This window comes from Gopherus flavomarginatus, chromosome 12 (assembly GCF_025201925.1).
Source record: "Gopherus flavomarginatus isolate rGopFla2 chromosome 12, rGopFla2.mat.asm, whole genome shotgun sequence".
Classification (NCBI taxonomy): Eukaryota; Metazoa; Chordata; order Testudines; family Testudinidae; genus Gopherus; species Gopherus flavomarginatus.
This window is the reverse complement of record NC_066628.1, coordinates 37371627-37388535: the sequence shown is the minus strand read 5'-3', so window position 1 is coordinate 37388535 and position 16909 is coordinate 37371627. Positions and strand designations below refer to the sequence as shown.

The 16909-nt window shown below is 44.2% G+C and overlaps 1 protein-coding gene across 3 annotated transcripts in view; it reads left to right on the top strand.

The window, feature by feature from the left end:
• Positions 1–16474, top strand: part of SAP30BP (SAP30 binding protein) — a 59518-nt gene extending 43044 nt beyond the window's left edge. For all 3 annotated transcript variants that reach the window (XM_050920616.1, XM_050920617.1, XM_050920615.1), the window contains 7 exons: positions 4403–4491; positions 9573–9664; positions 10167–10227; positions 11569–11620; positions 12532–12590; positions 13960–14044; positions 15246–16474. In XM_050920616.1, the coding sequence (XP_050776573.1) occupies positions 4403–4491; positions 9573–9664; positions 10167–10227; positions 11569–11620; positions 12532–12590; positions 13960–14044; positions 15246–15427 (620 nt within the window). In that variant the 3' untranslated portion in view covers positions 15428–16474. The remainder of the gene's footprint in view (positions 1–4402; positions 4492–9572; positions 9665–10166; positions 10228–11568; positions 11621–12531; positions 12591–13959; positions 14045–15245) is intronic.
• The last annotated feature ends 435 nt before the right edge of the window (positions 16475–16909 follow it).

Below are 16909 nucleotides of genomic sequence, written 5' to 3'. Positions count from 1 at the left end.
GTGTAGCCAAGGCCGTAGTCATCCTGTGATCAACCAGTGCTCCAAGGTCCTTCTTCTCCTCAGTTGCTTCCAACTGATGCCTCTCCAGCTTATATGCAGTTGAATTCTTAAACTACACTGTCAGTTGATGAAAGCAAACCCACATGCCTAGCTAACTGGCCATCTTTGCACTCTTTGGAAGAGGATGCCTTCGCTTGCTGATCTAGCGATATCCTTGAGACATGCTCCCAAATATACTTCAATCAGGGGTAACTCCCTTCTCTTCATGTGTCAGTAATACAGTGCCTGCATCTGTAATTTTCACTCCATGCATCTGAAGAAGTGGGTTTTTTACCCATGAAAGCTTATGCCCAAATAAATCTATTAATCTTTAAGGTGCCTCTGGACTCCTTGTTTCAACCACCAGCTGATTCATGCAAGTCTGGCTTACGCCCTGTCCTTTGCAAGTTTTCTCATCCCAATCAGATCTATAGCTGCCAGGTATGAGTAGTTACTTATTACAAGCCAGAACTTGGGTGTTCCTGAAATGGTGACGCATGCCAGCCACCTGACTTCCTAAGATCCTTTAGGCCAGAAGCAAGTGGATTGCAGGATCAATCAGAAGCCACACCCACTGTCGCTACCTCTGATTGGCATAAAAAGCAAAGCTTTGATCTTGCAGAAATAACAAGATGCACAGAGCAACTGGACATATCCTGTGAGGACACACCATGGCATCGCTATCTAGTACAGAGATGGCCAAACTTACTGACCCTCTGAGCTGCATACAACAATCTTCAGAAGTTCAAGATCTGGGGCACGCCTGCCAGGATTCGCGGCCTCTGCCTCGTGAAAGGCACCTACGGGTGCTCCACTCCTGCTTGAAGCCCTGAGGGGGCCCCCCCACGTTGGGCAGAAGCCCCTATCCTACCACCCTGCTGCAGGGCAGAGGTTCCAAGCTTCCCTCCCCCCAAATCGGGTAGGTGGGGAATGCGGGGGAGGTGTCTTCTCATGCTGAACTTTAACTGTGAAAGAGCCCCATGTGGTTTGGCCACCCCTGATTGAATACATTCACACCTGCATACATGGAAAGAGATGTAGAGAGCAGACCTCTTAAATTGCCACTTAAAAGCTCTCTGCATTGTTTACCTAAAGGCACTACAAGTAGTGAACAAATAAGACTTGTTAAATGAGCAGGTGTGGCTGATTTCTCAGTATGCTGGAGTTCCCAGGATTCTACTGAATTATAATCCATCTACCAAGTAGGAAAAAAATTAATGGAAAAGCGGGCTCTGGAATCTTAAGGTAATCTTGGTATGCACTGAGAGAGAGAAGGTTGTAGTACCTCAAAAGTATAAATGTAGACTCCTCTTTGCCATACCTAGCCCTTAATGTAGACTAGGATAAATAACTGAAACCTCTTCTCCATTCATAGTAAGGCACATCTTTGGGAAAACAAAACCAAACAGCCCGGACACCCCTTCCTCCAAAGATTTTTCTCCGGATACAATATTCAGTCCTGTGTCTGACCTTCTGGCATGAGAGGATTTTTCAGTTTAGTGGAAATTAGTCACTCAGCTCTAACCCCAGGTGACTGGCTCCCAGGTCTGAGCATCTGGGTTAGCCTAGACCAGGTGTGAGCATCCCCACTGCAAAGTCCTACCTGAATTACCATGTCTTCATTGTTTGTGCACTTGCCTGTGTGTCTGGGGCATATCCCATGGTTCTTTGTGCTGGGTTGCTCTAGGATGCATTCCCAGTCATTTGTGTCAATTGTATGAGAGTTTGTTCTTTTGAGCGGGAAGTGTGGGAAGGGAATTGGAGGACTTTTTGCAGTTGAGTGTTTGTGCAGTTTTTGCCTGTCCTCGCTGCAAAGTGGGCAGATTTCAGTTAGATTAAAGTGCAGCCTGGGCTCTCACCCAGTTGGGGGCATGGGTAAAGTAGCATGGGGTTAAAGCACCTATGCCCATATCCCCAGCTGGGTAACATAGTACGGCTTAAAGCCCCTCCAAACCCAGTTAGGTTTTTCTATGTGGATGGTAGGAGGTTAACTGTTCAGTGGAGACATAGCCATACACCAAGGAGAGGTTGGACTGCACATCAGAGTAGGGCCAATAACTGAGCACTTCCATATGCCTCAAACACAGACCAGCAAATGAGGGAGGTAAAAGCTGAAATAGCATGGTTCAGTATATGCCTCTTTTTCCCAACATGAGCCCAGCATGTTCTTTCCCCCTTATCCCTATCCAGAAAAGTTTTCTTAACTGATTATCACCCATCTCCTTTTACAGGCTAATTTGAATGATATGCTGGGTTAGTATAGGGTTCCTGCATTCAAATCCTGGCTGACTTTTGGTCAAAAACTCCCTTTCTGTGAAAGTACTATTTCTTACTTCCGAATATCCTTGTATTTCACTTAATGGATCCTCTAACCATCTGCAGAGGAGCCGTGAAAGACATGGATCTTGAATTTGGAAGGGCTGTACCTGGATTTAATTTGGCTCCTTTGCACTATGTAGTCTGGGTTGAGTTGGGTAACCTCCTTGCTCTTGTAATCAATCTTTCAGCTAATAATGTGAATGCGTTTATGATCCCAATAATTTGTTTTACCTTTTCTGGAGTATGTTGTCTCCCTTTTGTCACTTAACATTTCTGTGCACTCACTCGTATCTTCCCGTACTTCTGAAATGCTAATTTAAATTAGAAACATCCCCCATGCCATCAGCCACTGTAACCTATAACAAATGTAGCCTTGTTGTCCAGGAGTCCCAAAGTGACTGCTTTTCTGTAGGGACTTTGGCAAGCTTTCCCTTCCCCACAGAGGCGTGTGTGCTCTTTGTAAATGCCAAAGGACACTCTTTTTTGTTTACTTGCAATTGCTGAAGAATTTAACTCTCAATAACATCCTGATCAAGCAGAACGAGTGGTCGCCTGCCAGATCTGCATCCTCTGCTGCTGTTCTTGTTGCTTTACATTCATATAAAAGAAAAAAAGCTGTTAACATTGAAGTGTAATGCTTATTATCTGCCAGACTTAGCTATGTGTTACCATGCCATCTTGTCTTCTGATGTAGATTCTATACCGTCTGTCCTTTTGGGGGGCCCTTCTGAGCTTTGATCAAAGAGGGTTTAACTTGGACATTCTGGAGCTGCAGTTAAATCAACTCTTTCTTGTAGCTGTGGAATCACAAATGTAAATGTCTCAAGGGTGACATAACTTGTGGGTCCTGGCGGAAAGTGCTTTCATTAGGCAGTCCATGACTCTGGAATCTGTTCCCTGTGGAAACAAGATAAAGTGCAAACCTGTCCACATCTGCTATGAGATGCCTCTTTGTCCAGGTATTCCCAACTGATTCAATCCTGGTTTCCTAGCTGAGAGGTAGAGCTGCAGCTCACATGGGAGCCTGGTGTTCTGCCTTCCTGAGCTTTCAAATGTGTAAAGCGCACAGATATACCACACTGATGGTCACCAGCATTAAAATTAGCTGTGGAACAACGTGTCAAACCTGTACTGCTCTGTCATCCGTCTCACTGAATGATTTGCTCTTTATAGTAATAATCTGACCCCATAAGTAGAAATCAAAGCATCTGTTAAGAAAATGTTAACTTTAAGCTGAAGATGGAAGCTGTGAGTGGTAACTCCTGGCAACTGTTGGAGATGTGTGCCTGTTTTCAGCCTGCATCATTTCGATGTAAACATGCTGTCCTGAAATAAGCAGAGTCCAAATTTGATCTATTCCAAAACCATAATCTGGACTAGTTTAGGGTTTTTTTTCCTTTTGGTTCTTCACTTTCACAGTATGACACTTTGTGGGACTATATTCTGAAGGGCAGGGGAAGACTGGATACGGACAGCGCGTTATCTGAATCTTTCAGAGCAAGATTGCAAAATAATTGGTGTGCACAGTTTGGTGCAGAAGTGAAGCACAGTGAATAGGATAGTATATGGTGCTGGGATAGAATAATGCCTTTTGAACAGCTTTTGTTCCTGTACTTGCAGAGCCATTTCTGTCTGATTTACCTCCCCCCCCCCCCCCAAAAAAAAAAAGCAAACTGCTAGCCACGTTGGAATAGAAGGGGCAGTAAGTAAAGTTGGAAGATCACCTGCCTTTCACAATGCAACTAAATGAATTCTTGTGTTCATGAAAGTGAAGGATTAAGCACTGCCCATGAGCTTCCTATGCACATTTCTGACAATGCTCTTCAGCCTTCATTCTGCAAAACTCCTAGTCTTGAGCTGCTTGCACAAAATTGCCAAATTTCCTTGGGTGCTGATTTGCAGCTTTCTCCCCATTTTGCCAATCCTGAATCCTCAAAATGACAGAATAGTGCCAGTTAGGGTGTAAAATGAGTTTTCATGACTTGTGTCGGCTTAAAACTGCTTGCAGTGGTGCCAGATCTCATGTCCTGATCTTTCATTGCAGCTTCCTTCTCAGAGCGAGTAAGAAATATGTCTCCAGATGAGATCAAAATCCCTCCAGAACCCCCAGGCAGGTGTTCAAACCACTTACAGGTAGGTACAAACCCTCTTCCAGTTTTCCGTCTCTCTGGATTTGTCTGAAATTTCAGTTAACCAGTTGACCAAACATCCTAAGAGCTGGTAAAATGCAGCAAAAGAGATTCCCACAGAATCAAAACCATCTGAGAGATTTTTTTTCTCAATCTTATGCAAGTCAAATGCAGTGTAAAGGTTCCCCCACACGCTTACCGCACTTCAGTGTGAGCACTGCAGCAAGGTCTTTCACCCAACACTGGGCAAAATAACACATTCATTGAATAGAAAAGAACTGCATTCATCACCTTAGCTGCTTTTAAGCCTTTTCAAAGAAACGGAATTAACTCCCCTTTTCTAACTAGCTAGAGAAATGTACTATGTAAACAAAAAAATCTCTAAGGGCTTGGCTACACTGGCACTTTACAGCACTGCAACTTTCGCGTTCAGGGGTATGAAATAACACCCCCCTGAGCGCTGCAAGATACAGCGCTGTAAAGCCTCAATGTAATCAGTGCTGCAGCGCTGGAAGCGCGGCTCCCAGCGCTGCAAGCTACACCCGTAAGGGATGTGGTTTACGTGCAGCGCTGGGAGAGCTCTCTCCCAGCGCTGGCGCTCCGACCACACTCACACTTCGGCAGCGCTTTGAAATTTCAAGTGTAGCCATACCCTAAGTAACTCTTGCCCTGCTTCCAGAACTACTCAGGAATAATAAATGGATAGTGTGGGAACGCGTACCGCAACTCAGATCTTGTCTTGGCCAGTACTGCGCTGAAATTCAGAAGTGGTGGGTTCTGTTCTAAATCAATAAACTACCATTTTTGGTTGGGTTCCAGACTTAGTAAGAGCTCTCCCATCGAACTGTAATATATTTCCACAGGGTTCTTTAACTCTAAGGGTATGTGTACACTGCAGTTGAAACACCCACTAATGACTTGTGTCAGCTGACATGGGCTCAGGCTACAGGGCTGTTTAATTGCAGTGTAGACATCTGGGCTTGAGCTGGAACCCAGGCTCTGGGACCCTCCTGTGTTTTTGCTGTGACGCTGTGGTACCTTTCACAGGTCTGAAGAAGAGCTGTGTTGGTGAGAGAGTCCGAGCCACACAGAAGTTGGTCCAATAAAAAGCTATTTCCTCACCCAGCTTGTTTTCCTTTATGAGGCAGCTATGAAGCTGGATTTAGTGGGGAGACAGGAAAATGCATGCAATTGTATAATTGCTGCTAATGCTACCTTGTGATGAAGAGTGGCTTGTGTTTGCATCTGATGCTAATGCAATCTTTTATTGTATTAGTAGGTAAGGTGCTGTCATCAACTTAACTCCATGCCAAAGGAACAGAATTCACTACTGATAGTGGGTTTATTGCATATGTAGGCACAGCAGAATTTGATTTTTTTTAAATATAATTTTGACTGATAAACTTTGACATTTTTAAGCGTTTATTCTATTTTTAAAGTTTCACAGTTGTGGGAAATTGGAGGTGGGGTCAGACAGTATTTAATTACAATAGACTTTGAGATACAAAAAGTTAAAGCTTTATAACCATTAGAGCCCAAATTATCAACATCACGTCAGAATATACAAATTAAATAGCCTTAAATCAAACTCTGAAGTTCTCAAGCAAGCAGCATTTTTCTTTCTTTGCCTATTTGTAAATTGTTGATTGTCATTGGAAGTATATTTTTCATCTGTTTGTGTGTATGGTGAAATCTGTTTATCACCATTTACTGATAAATCTCATCTTTCCAAGCCTCTACTCATATGTGTATCTGGGAGAGCTGTCCATAGAAAGGTGTAGCAGCCCCTTTGCGTATCAAAACTGTTATTCTCTGAAACAAGTGGAAAAAGACCTCAAATATTACTTAATAGTGGTCCCCATTCTTGCATGCCATAGATTGGGGAAGGTAAATGAAGGCTGTGTGGGGCTACTGTTTCCTGCCAACCACTAGTAGGTTTAATAGTGGTGGACAATTTAAGATGGCACAGTGGTGAAGAACTATTGTGTGGAGACGCCCAAAAGGTGAGTTACAACCCTGTAATGGTTAGTAAGTCGTTTTGAATCACAGTACAGAATGCATCCTCTTTGTGTGGTGTTCCTGACACGCCCATTATTAGTTCTCTTTTGTACTGCAAGAGATTTTAATGGTGTGACATCAGTGAATGAGTAAGAGTGCATAGGTCTGAGGAATGCAGTAAACTGGTGCAAAGATCTGATAAATTAAGACTGATCCATTTCCTTTCTCAGCTGTCTCCACCCTGTGTGGAATATGTCTACTCCAAACCACCTTAAAGAATGGAGACTCGCTCCAGTTTTGCAAGCAGAGCAAACTGCCTTTTGCAAATTGCACAACTAAAATATTTTTCAGTTCTGTAGGGGGGCCTGACATACTTTGGAGATTTGGAAATAAAACTGTCCTTTATTCCATTGGTATCTCTACCTTCCCTTGATCAGTTTATCTTTCTAACATGCTGTATCTTGAAAAGCTCTATGCAAAGAGGAAATTCTTTCCTAGTTTCAAGGTGACCCACTAGTTCTTTACTTTGTGGACGTTCCATATTCTAAATATGAGGACTCCATCTTGGTGGTGCTATCGACGCTTCAGATTTAGAGGCTGAATTTTCAGTGATTGTTGCAACTGTTCTCTCAACTTGTGGTGCCTCCTTTGTACATGTTAATAGGGTTGTGTGACTTAGCCTAAAATATTAACTTTAATTGAGGAAATAGCAATTTTATACCTGATGATGATGATGATACTTGACCTTTCATCCAAGGATCTTGCTACTTTGTGTAAACTGTAGTGAAATTTACTACACATAAAATCACAGAAATGCAGGGCTAGAAGGAGCCTCCTTGAGTTGGGGACACAGTTTTCCCATTTTACACAAAGGGAAACTGAGACCTGAGAGGTTGAGAGACTTGCCCAAGGTCACATGAGAGGTCAATGGCAGAGCAGGGAATATGAATCTGCATCTCCTGCCTCCAAATTTTGGGTTTCAGCCACAAGATCTTAATTTTCTATTGTAAAGTCTCTGGAATTTCACTTCCTGTAAAATAGTCTAACTTTATAAGTAAGTTTTTTTCCATAGTGCTAGTGTCACAAACTACCTTGCTTAGCAGCAGGACGACTTCCTTTCATGCAAGAATCAAATACCGATTGTAGTTTAAAACCTACCCAATAACTACATTTCCCAGGTTATTCAGGGTTGAAAGTGCATCTTCCCTCTTCTGCTTTCTGTGCTCCATGTCAGACACTCTGCCTGAAATCACTGGAGTAGGGAGTGCGTTTCGAACTTTTATGCTGCGCTGCTGAGCAAAACAGATGCAGTTTTCTTTACGGCCTTCCTTTTGAAAGGTAATTATCCAGTATTTCGCACCTTCTGAATCTGTTTAAGTTGCCTTTCCCAGCAGTTCAAGTTTCACTGGAATACTCCCTGCATTGTGCAGCTGCAGGACCTCCAAGGAGATGTCACTTTCACCTAACCAGTCCCGTATGCCCAAAGACATTCACAAGTGGGTAGTTACCAAGAGCACGGCACTGACAGCGGACAGCATCAGCAGTGCCTGCAGATAACATTGTTCGCACAGAGCACCTAAGGCCTTGGCTACACTGGCACTTTACAGCGCTGCAACTTTCACGCTGGGGTGTCAACCCCCCCCCCCTCCCCGAGCACTGCAAGATACAGCGCTGTAAAGCCTCAGTGTAATCAGTGCCGCAGTGCTGGGAGCGCGGCAAGCTACACCTGTAAGGGATGTGGTTTACGTGCAGCGCTGGGAGAGCTCTCTCCCAGCGCTGGCGCTCCGACCACACTCACACTTCAAAGCGCTGTTTCAAGTGTAGCCATACCCTAAGTTAGTTTTCCAGCAAAACTCTGCTCCCCGTCCCTTATGCTTCCCAGATCTGGCAGTGAGCCGCGTCCTTTTCTTGGGTAGCCCAGTGTCAGTTCTCTCCAGTTCTCTCTTCATAGTGCGCGCAGTTTTTTAGAGAGGGAAGGCATGCCTAGAATGCCAGCACCCCTAGGCACGTGCCCAATTGGAAACCTGGCTCTGCCCCCGCCCCAGTCTCTTTCAGGCCGGGATAGTGGCTTTAATGCTACACTGTTAGCATAGGAGGTGGGATGTTCCTTGAATCATCTCCAGCGTTGGGCATAATCATAAGGGACCATTCAAGTCCTATTTAAGGGTCTGAACTGTTTGTTGGACAGAACTTAATCCATTAATTGCATCACTAATGCCCTGCCCATGTCAAGCCACTGGCTGCTTTAAAAGCTTTTCATCAAGCTTTGTACTTCTCAAGATCATCCACCTAGATACATGTCATCTCTTTGCTTCCCCACCCCACTTCATAGTGTGGTGGCAAATGCTTTGATTTTTGGGGGTGTGTTTTGTTTTTTTACACTCAATTGAAAGTGTTAAGACTGCGGGGGTAGGTGATTGTTTTCCTCTGAAGAACATCCCTCTTCCCCCCACCCCCTTAAAGAGAGACTCTTCCCTTGTTTCCCCCTCTTTCCAAGTGTGTTGCTGGCATGTTGAACATAATGTAAACAGTCTGAAACAAACCTTTTTCATGGAACTAATCCAGTGGTCTTCAACCTTTTCCATTTGCAGACCCCTTAAAAAATTTCAAATGGAGATGCCAGACCTTAAATGGAGGTCTGTGGACCTCTTGGTGTCCACGGACCACAGTTTAAAAACCACTGAACTAATCCATCTCTTTCCCTTGGGAGCTGAAACAAGCAGGATGGGGTTTTAATTTGCTTTGCTTTGTTTTGTTTAACTCTTGCTACCATTGCTGCTGCAGGGAGCCCTTGCGCCTTTAAGAGCTTGATAGCCCACACTGTATAGTGGATTATGCAGGGAGGGGAGAGTGATGTTTGATTCTTCTCAGACTCACAAATCAAATCAATGTCACTGCAGATTAGCCCAGATGATGTGCCTGCTTCAGTCTTCCTGCCTCTGAAAAAATTATTGTTCTAATGTGGGAGAGGGCCATTTTGGGTTTAACTATGCAGAAATAAGACAACCATGTTAGGAGATATTCAATAAGCACAATCTGTGTGTTACTACTTGGTGTTGGCTCTTACATTGTTTCCTTTTTATCTAGGATAAGATTCAAAAGTTGTACGATAGGAAGATGAAAGAGGGCATGGATATGAACTACATCATTCAGAGGAAGAAGGAATTTCGTAATCCCAGGTGAGTTTTTCCTTTGGGGTTACAACTCCACATGAAAGCTAATTCCAAGACTCGTCGTCCCTGCCATTAGAGTCCTTTCAGAAATTGGGGATGTCGAGCAATAGACACTGTTACTGCTCATGAAATCAGCAAGAGGATCTAGAAAAACGTCTCAAATGGTGAGCATGAGACTCTTTTTGGAAATCCATGTAACCACAACTAAAACACAAATTTTAAAATCAAGTGTGTAGGGCTTTAGGTAGGATTCCATGGATGGTATGTTTTGGGTTGGGAGTTAGAGATGAATCTCTAGTTGGGGGGAGGAATAATCAGAGTTTTTGGCATGTTTTGCATATTGTGGTGGTGTTTATGGGTCTTCAGAGTGTTACTCTTTGCACTCTGATTCTGCACCTGGGCCATTGAAAAGGAGCACCAGCCTCTTTGTACCAACAAACCCCATGAGCTTAAACTTGAAGAAAGGCAGGGAAAAGCTAGAAATAAACTAATTGTTCTTCTGTCTCAGCATCTATGAAAAGCTGATCCAGTTTTGTGCAATCGACGAACTTGGTACGAATTATCCCAAGGTAAGAAGAAAGAGACTTCCTGGGAGATGGGGTGGGTACATGAAGCTCTCATCAGTTCTGTCCTCTTCCTCAGCCAGGACATTTAGGGCTTCGTACTTCAGGGCTGATGGAAATAGTCAGCTAGAGATTTGTTTGCAGTTTGATTTCTAGTTGCATTGAAGTAAAATGTGCTCTGTATAACAGTGAACTCCAGTAGCTATAGCTTTGCGATATACACTTTGAATTATGTGCCTGGGGACAGCTAATTTGGGGGTTTGTAGTGGTGCAGGTAAAATTCTGCTTTGGCCTGTCAGTCTTTCAGGAAGCACAAATTTGGGAAACAAGTGTCTACTTGCAATGAGAAATATTTAGTGCATCTGTCACTCACTGAAATGGCATAACTGGTACAAATCATTGTTGAATTGTCAAATGGAAAATGGTACCAGGAACATATCTAGCTTCAGGCTAAGACTGTAAAAGGAGCCAAAGACAGTTAGGCACCTGGGAGTTGGGTGTCCATTCATGTTAATCCCTTCAGCCTCAACATCTTGTAAAATATTTGACTGTTCACACCTGAAAAATAATGGTCTTTAGAAGAGCACAACCTGACTTATCTCACTCCAAGGCTGGGAGCAGGGCTAAGGCTTGGGCTGGGCGGGGGATGTCACACGGATGGGGTAAGGGGGCCAAGACTGGGGGGAGGGGGAGGAGGCACGGAGGAGCCACAGCCAGGCTTTGGTGGAGGGCGGCAGCTGGACCCGCAGCCTGGTGCAGCTTTGCTCTCGGCCCCAGGCCAGGAATGGAGTTGCAGCTAGGGGCCAAGGCTGGGGGCAGGAGTAGGGCCAGGAGCAAAGCCACTGCTGGGCCGTCGTAGGGAACAGCAGCCGGGCTCTGGGCCAGGTGCAGAGCTGGGATGGGGTTAGGGTGGGACTGGGTGGTGCTCCCTCACCACCCCCTGTAGGGGCTGGCTTGCGCCTGCTGCACCCTGCTGAATGTTCCTCCGTGTCCCCGTGGGGGGCGTGCCCCACAGTTTTATGACATCTGCATAAGAGATTCATTGATTCTTAGCTTATGTAATATCTTTTATTGGCCTAACTTCTGTTGGTCCAATAAAAGATATTACCTCACCCATCTTGTGTCTCTGATATTCTAGGACCAATGTAACTACAATGCATATGAACCTTTTATGTCTGATTGGGATACAGGAGAGGGGCTTTTAGAGCTGTAGTGAATATTTCCTTCTCTTCCTTGTGGTACTTTAATAGAAGTACGTGTTTGATGCTGAGTGAAATGTTGAAGTGTTTTGTATATCTTACTGTTCAAACAAGTTCCTGAAATAATGTTAAACCTTTTCTCTTTCAGGACATGTTTGACCCTCATGGGTGGTCTGAGGACTCCTACTATGAGGCGCTAGGTAATCTTAAGGATATCTTTACGTTCCTTCTGATCACTCCTACAGCTTTTATTTGTGCTATTGAATCATGCTGGAGCTTTAGCAACCGTATTTTAACTGAACACCCTTTTGAATGACTGGAAAGTCAGAACATGCCTGCTGCGTTCTGGTTAGGCACTAGTCCAGTTTGGCTGTATAGACCAGGGCCGCCCAGAGGTGGGGGCAAGTGGGGCAATTTGCCCTGGGCCTCGCAGGGGCTCCCCTCTAGAGTTTTTCGGGGCCCCTGGAGCAGGGTCCTTCACTCACTCCGGGGGCCCTGGAAAACTCTCGCGGGGCCCCAGAGCTTTTTCCTCTCCAGGTCTTCGGCGGCAATTTGGCAGCAGGGGGGGCCCTTCCGCTCTGGGACCCGCTGCCAGAGTGCCCTGAAGACCTGCGGCAGGGGGTCCTTCTGCTCCGGGACCCACCACCAAAGTGCTGGGTCTTCAGCCGCAATTTGGCAGCGGGGAGCCCCCGCTGTGGGTCTTTGGGACACTTTGGCGGCTGGTTCTGGAGCAGAAGGACCCCCACCACTGAATTACCACCAAAGCGGGGGGCCCCCGGCCGCCAAAGACCCCAGGCCCCCTGAATCCTCTGGGCGGCCCTGGTTCAGACCTAGAACTTCCTGAGTTTCCGTTAGTTTGGAAAGTCCCTCCCTTAAAATTGTTGGTCTGAGATACAAGCAGGCTCTGGTTGCAGTGAAGAGACTGAAGAAATTTATAAGTGGAATGTTGCTTTGATAGTAAGTTTTGTATTTCATAGCTGATTCAGTAGTTTTCTGAATGTGGGACCTTGCCCACTGATTGTGAGGGTGGAGATGGGAGCTGTTGTAGAGATGAATTACTCCTTTGCTGAATCTCCTGCTTTTTATAACTTCTTGTATCAACCTTTTTTAGCCAAAGCACAGAAGATTGAAATGGACAAACTGGAAAAGGCCAAGAAGGAGCGCACAAAGGTAATAAATCAAGGATTATGGAATTTAGAGATCAATCTCCCAGCCTTTATTGATTACATTGCTTCATGTTCCTCCATGTACTACCCCTTGTATTGACTATTAGGTATTTTTAGACGGTTCTGACATCTTCCCCTTTATTCATTTCTTTGCCAAACTGTACAGATTTAGGTTTTTGGCCTTTTCCTTGTAGGTCAGTTTCTCTCCAGGCCCAATTGCCTTTGCTACTTGAGTCCCATCCAATTTTGTCAATGTTCTTAAATCAGAGCATGCATAACTGCACCCAGTATTCCAAATACAAGATCATCAATACTCTGTGAATAACTACTATGTACTTAGCCTTTCACACTATGCCTCTAGTCACGCAGCCTAATGTAGCTTAATTCCCCCAGCAAATCATACTGAACTCAGGCCTGGTTTTTGTTTTCTCTTATTACCACTTTAACTGTATCTAGACCCATATCAGCCCCCCGATACCTGAAAATGTCTTTGCGTGTTAGGAAATTGAGTCAATGCATTTAAAACACTATATAACTCTGGAGGACTTCATCACCCACACTCCCACCAAATGGTGAGGCACTTGGATTAGGGGCTGGCATTCGGAAATCATATCCAAATAGTTAATTAACAAGGTCTCACTTCAGATTTGTAGAATGCTTTTTTGGCAACAAGTACATTTTTTGCAGCAAACTTTCTTTATAGCCATCTCTTTGTTTGCCTCTTGTTTTGCTTTATGCACAACAATATAGTCACCTGTGACTATCCCCCCCTCCTTTCCCATGGCTGTAGACTTATAGGCATGTAATTGCAGACTGTTGTGGCTCTTGTTGCTAGGTTTTCTTCTGTGGTTCAGTCTCCGTAAACCATGCGTGCGGGGACTTGCATTCTAGGACCGCTTTTATTTTTCTATCTTCATTTTCTCATTGAAGAAATGATTTGTAAGAATGTATCTGTACAGACCAGTCCTGATCTGTCTGTTAAGGATGGTACCAAACTTTCTGATCTGTCTACACATGGAGAATCTTCATATTTACACATCTTCATAATGGTTGTAACTGATACGTTTTGGAGTACTTGGTTTTTCTCTCCCCAACATACCAATGATAAGTGGAATGGCCCAATAAATGTTTTTATACTTCGTTTGCTCACGTGCTGTAGCATTCTTGGTCCCAGGATGTATGAGACTAAAGTAGTTGAGGTAATAACTTTTTATTACAGAAGTTGGTTCAATAAAAATAATACCTCACCTATATTGTCTCTTTTTTTTTATACCTTGCTACATTCTGGATCTAAAGAATAACTTTATAGTGAGGGAAGAAGACCTAGATATTAACATCTGTTCTTTCTTTCCTCCCCTCTTCTTCCTTTCTAGATTGAGTTTGTGACTGGCACTAAGAAGGGCACAACAACAAATGCTTCATCCACCACAACCACAACAGTCAGCACTGCCGTTGGAGGTAAATACATGTGATAAACTTAAATTGCATCGCAATTGTGGGAATTGCCTCTCATGCTACCCAGAAACCCTAGAAGTTCCCTTTCTTCTCCATCCCCTTGACACACAAGACAAGTCTACGCTACCGAGCAACATCAGCGCAGCTGCACCACTGTAACACATCTGGTGAAGACAAGCTCTGTCAACGGGAGAGCACTCTCATGTCAACATAATTACTCCACCTACACAGGTGGAACCTGTGTCGGCAGGAGAGTGTCTCCTGCTGACGTAGCACCAGTGTGGACAGTACTTAGGTTGCTGTAACTTGCGTTGCTCGGGGGGGCGGTGTGCCTGAGTAACGCAAGTTACGTTGACCTAAGCGGTAACGTAGAGGAGCCCAAAGAAGGCAGATTGCCAGGAGTTGGTAGCCTTAGTGTTACCAGTATTAGTTATCTGGGATTGGGGGTTGCTGGCTTGTTTTCCCGGTGGGAAGGTTTGGCAGTAAGCTTCGGGAAGGGAAGGATTTTTTTGTGCCAAGGTTAATGGAATTTGTTGATGAGTGTCTCTTGAACAGGTCTTTCCCCAGAGCCTGAGGAGAGGGTTGGGAAAAGAGATGAACAACTTGATGTTGTAATTTGGATAATGGCTCTTAACAGTTAGTGCTATACCTCATGCTAATGCAGTGGTTCTCCAACTTTTGTACAGGTGATCCCTTTCACATAGCAAGCCTCTGATTGCACCCCCCCCTTAATAAATTAAAAATGCTTTTTTATATGTTTAACACCATTATAAATGCTGGAGGCAAAGCGGGGTTTGGGGTGGAGGCTGACAACTCGTGACCCCCATGTAATAACCTCACGACCCCCGAGGGGTCCCAATCCCCAGTTTGAGAACCCCTATGCTAATGGAATGGGGAGATTCATGTTTTCTATCCAAACCAAACCTACTTTGGTGTTGGGGGGGAGAGAGTGAATCTCATGTCACTGTTTTCTAAGAGTTCAGGGGCATAAACAGTGCAGGTTCTTCAGTTTGCCTTTGGGGGTTCAAAGTTCCGTTAGGTTTATGCTCAACATTTCCTGACCAAGTTCCACTTACCTCATAGAGGGGGGAGGAGATGCTGTCCACTCAGGCAATGGCACTTGGAGGGCTGAGAAGGAGAGGGAACTGTTAAGATCAGTGGCTGTTAATGTTAATACTAGTCTCTCTTGGTTTTTCCAAATCAGATGCTCAAAAGAGAAAAAGTAAGTGGGACTCTGCCATCCCGGTAACAACAATAGCTCAGCCCACCATCCTCACCACCACTGCAACATTGCCAGCGGTTGTCACAGTAACCACCAGCGCAAGCGGCTCCAAAACCACAGTTATCTCTGCTGTTGGCACCATAGTGAAAAAAGCAAAACAGTGACAAGTGCATTGAGACCTGACCTGGGCTTCCAGACTGAATTCTCATTGAAGGCACCATCCTTTGAAGGGGAAGAGGAGAGGGTCACTCTTATTTGCTCAGTACAAAATGGCAAGACTTGAAAACAGACCCAACATGCACCCCCTTCCGTCCCCCAACCCCATTAAGGGAAGTGGGGGAAGCAGGAACATCAAGTGTGTGCACACAGGACTGACCTTCATAGAAAGGAGTTTCTCTATCCCGTGTCACTGCTGGAATGACCAGTCGCTCTGTAGTGTGCTGAAGGCCAGTGGTGTGCAATGTGTCAGCTTGTAAACGGTAGCTTATTTAAGTGTTGTGGTGGTGTTGCTTTTACGGCTTGGAGAGTCTTATCCCTACTGGAAATCTAAATTTTAAAAATAAATGCGAAAATGTCGGTCATTCTCTTGCATCTCAGGCCACGCTTTAAAGGTGGTTGCCCTATGACTTGGTCTCCCCCACGCATACACGCTCTGCCTCAAGGGAATTAATGCGCACAAGGCTGATCAGCATCCTTGCTTGTAAGCATAGCTGAGATGTGAGTGTATAATCTACATGCAAAGAAATGAGTCTACATTCATACAATTGCTATTCACATCTGTAACCTACGTGCATATCCATGTAGCTTTTATTTCGGTAATCAGGTGTTAAAAGCATTGAAATTTTTTAATATAAAATAGTCAAGTTTTGCTAGCCTCTTACAGAGATGGAGACCCCCTGTGCAGAACCTGGACTGTGGGTGTCACATTTGTGAAATCAGAGCGTGCATTTGGAGAGAGCTGCCGAGAGAAATTTTGTCTCCATGGAGTAAGATCAGATACCAGATCGCCAGAGGAAAGTGTTCCTAATGTAGAAACCCATGTTGTCTATGTATAATGTAGTGACTTATACTGTGAAACACACACACAGCAGTACTGTTTGCTCCAATGTAGTGAAAAAGATATTGTCAACTTAAATTTTACTTTTTGGGGAGGTGCTTCCTACCTATGTTACTAAAAATTCTTCATTATAAAAATGGAAAATTTTAAAAATTCTTGTCCTTTTCGTATCTTACTATGTGCATTTTTCTGACCAGCTAATGAAAAAAACCATTATTTTCACTTTTAGTGTTGATACCTGGGTTGCAAATGCTGCAGGGGAGTGTTTACTTTAAAACTTTTCCCCATGGAATTTTAAGAAATCACGGAAACCTCTTTAGACTTTTGTCTTACTGAGGCCATTTTCTGGACATATTTTGTGTTTATATCCCTTTTTAAAGATTTCTCAGCTCTTTCATTATAAAACCCATATTCTGGGATTGATACCTTAAAATTCTAATTTTTGTAAACTTGTGTCAGTTTTTCTTAATTTTACCAGCAGTCAGCCCCTAATAATACACAGGTGTTTTGTATAATCCTTTTCCTCCATGGATCTCAAAATACTTTACCAGGAGATAATTATTATATGGTGAAGTGTCGTGCCCAAAGT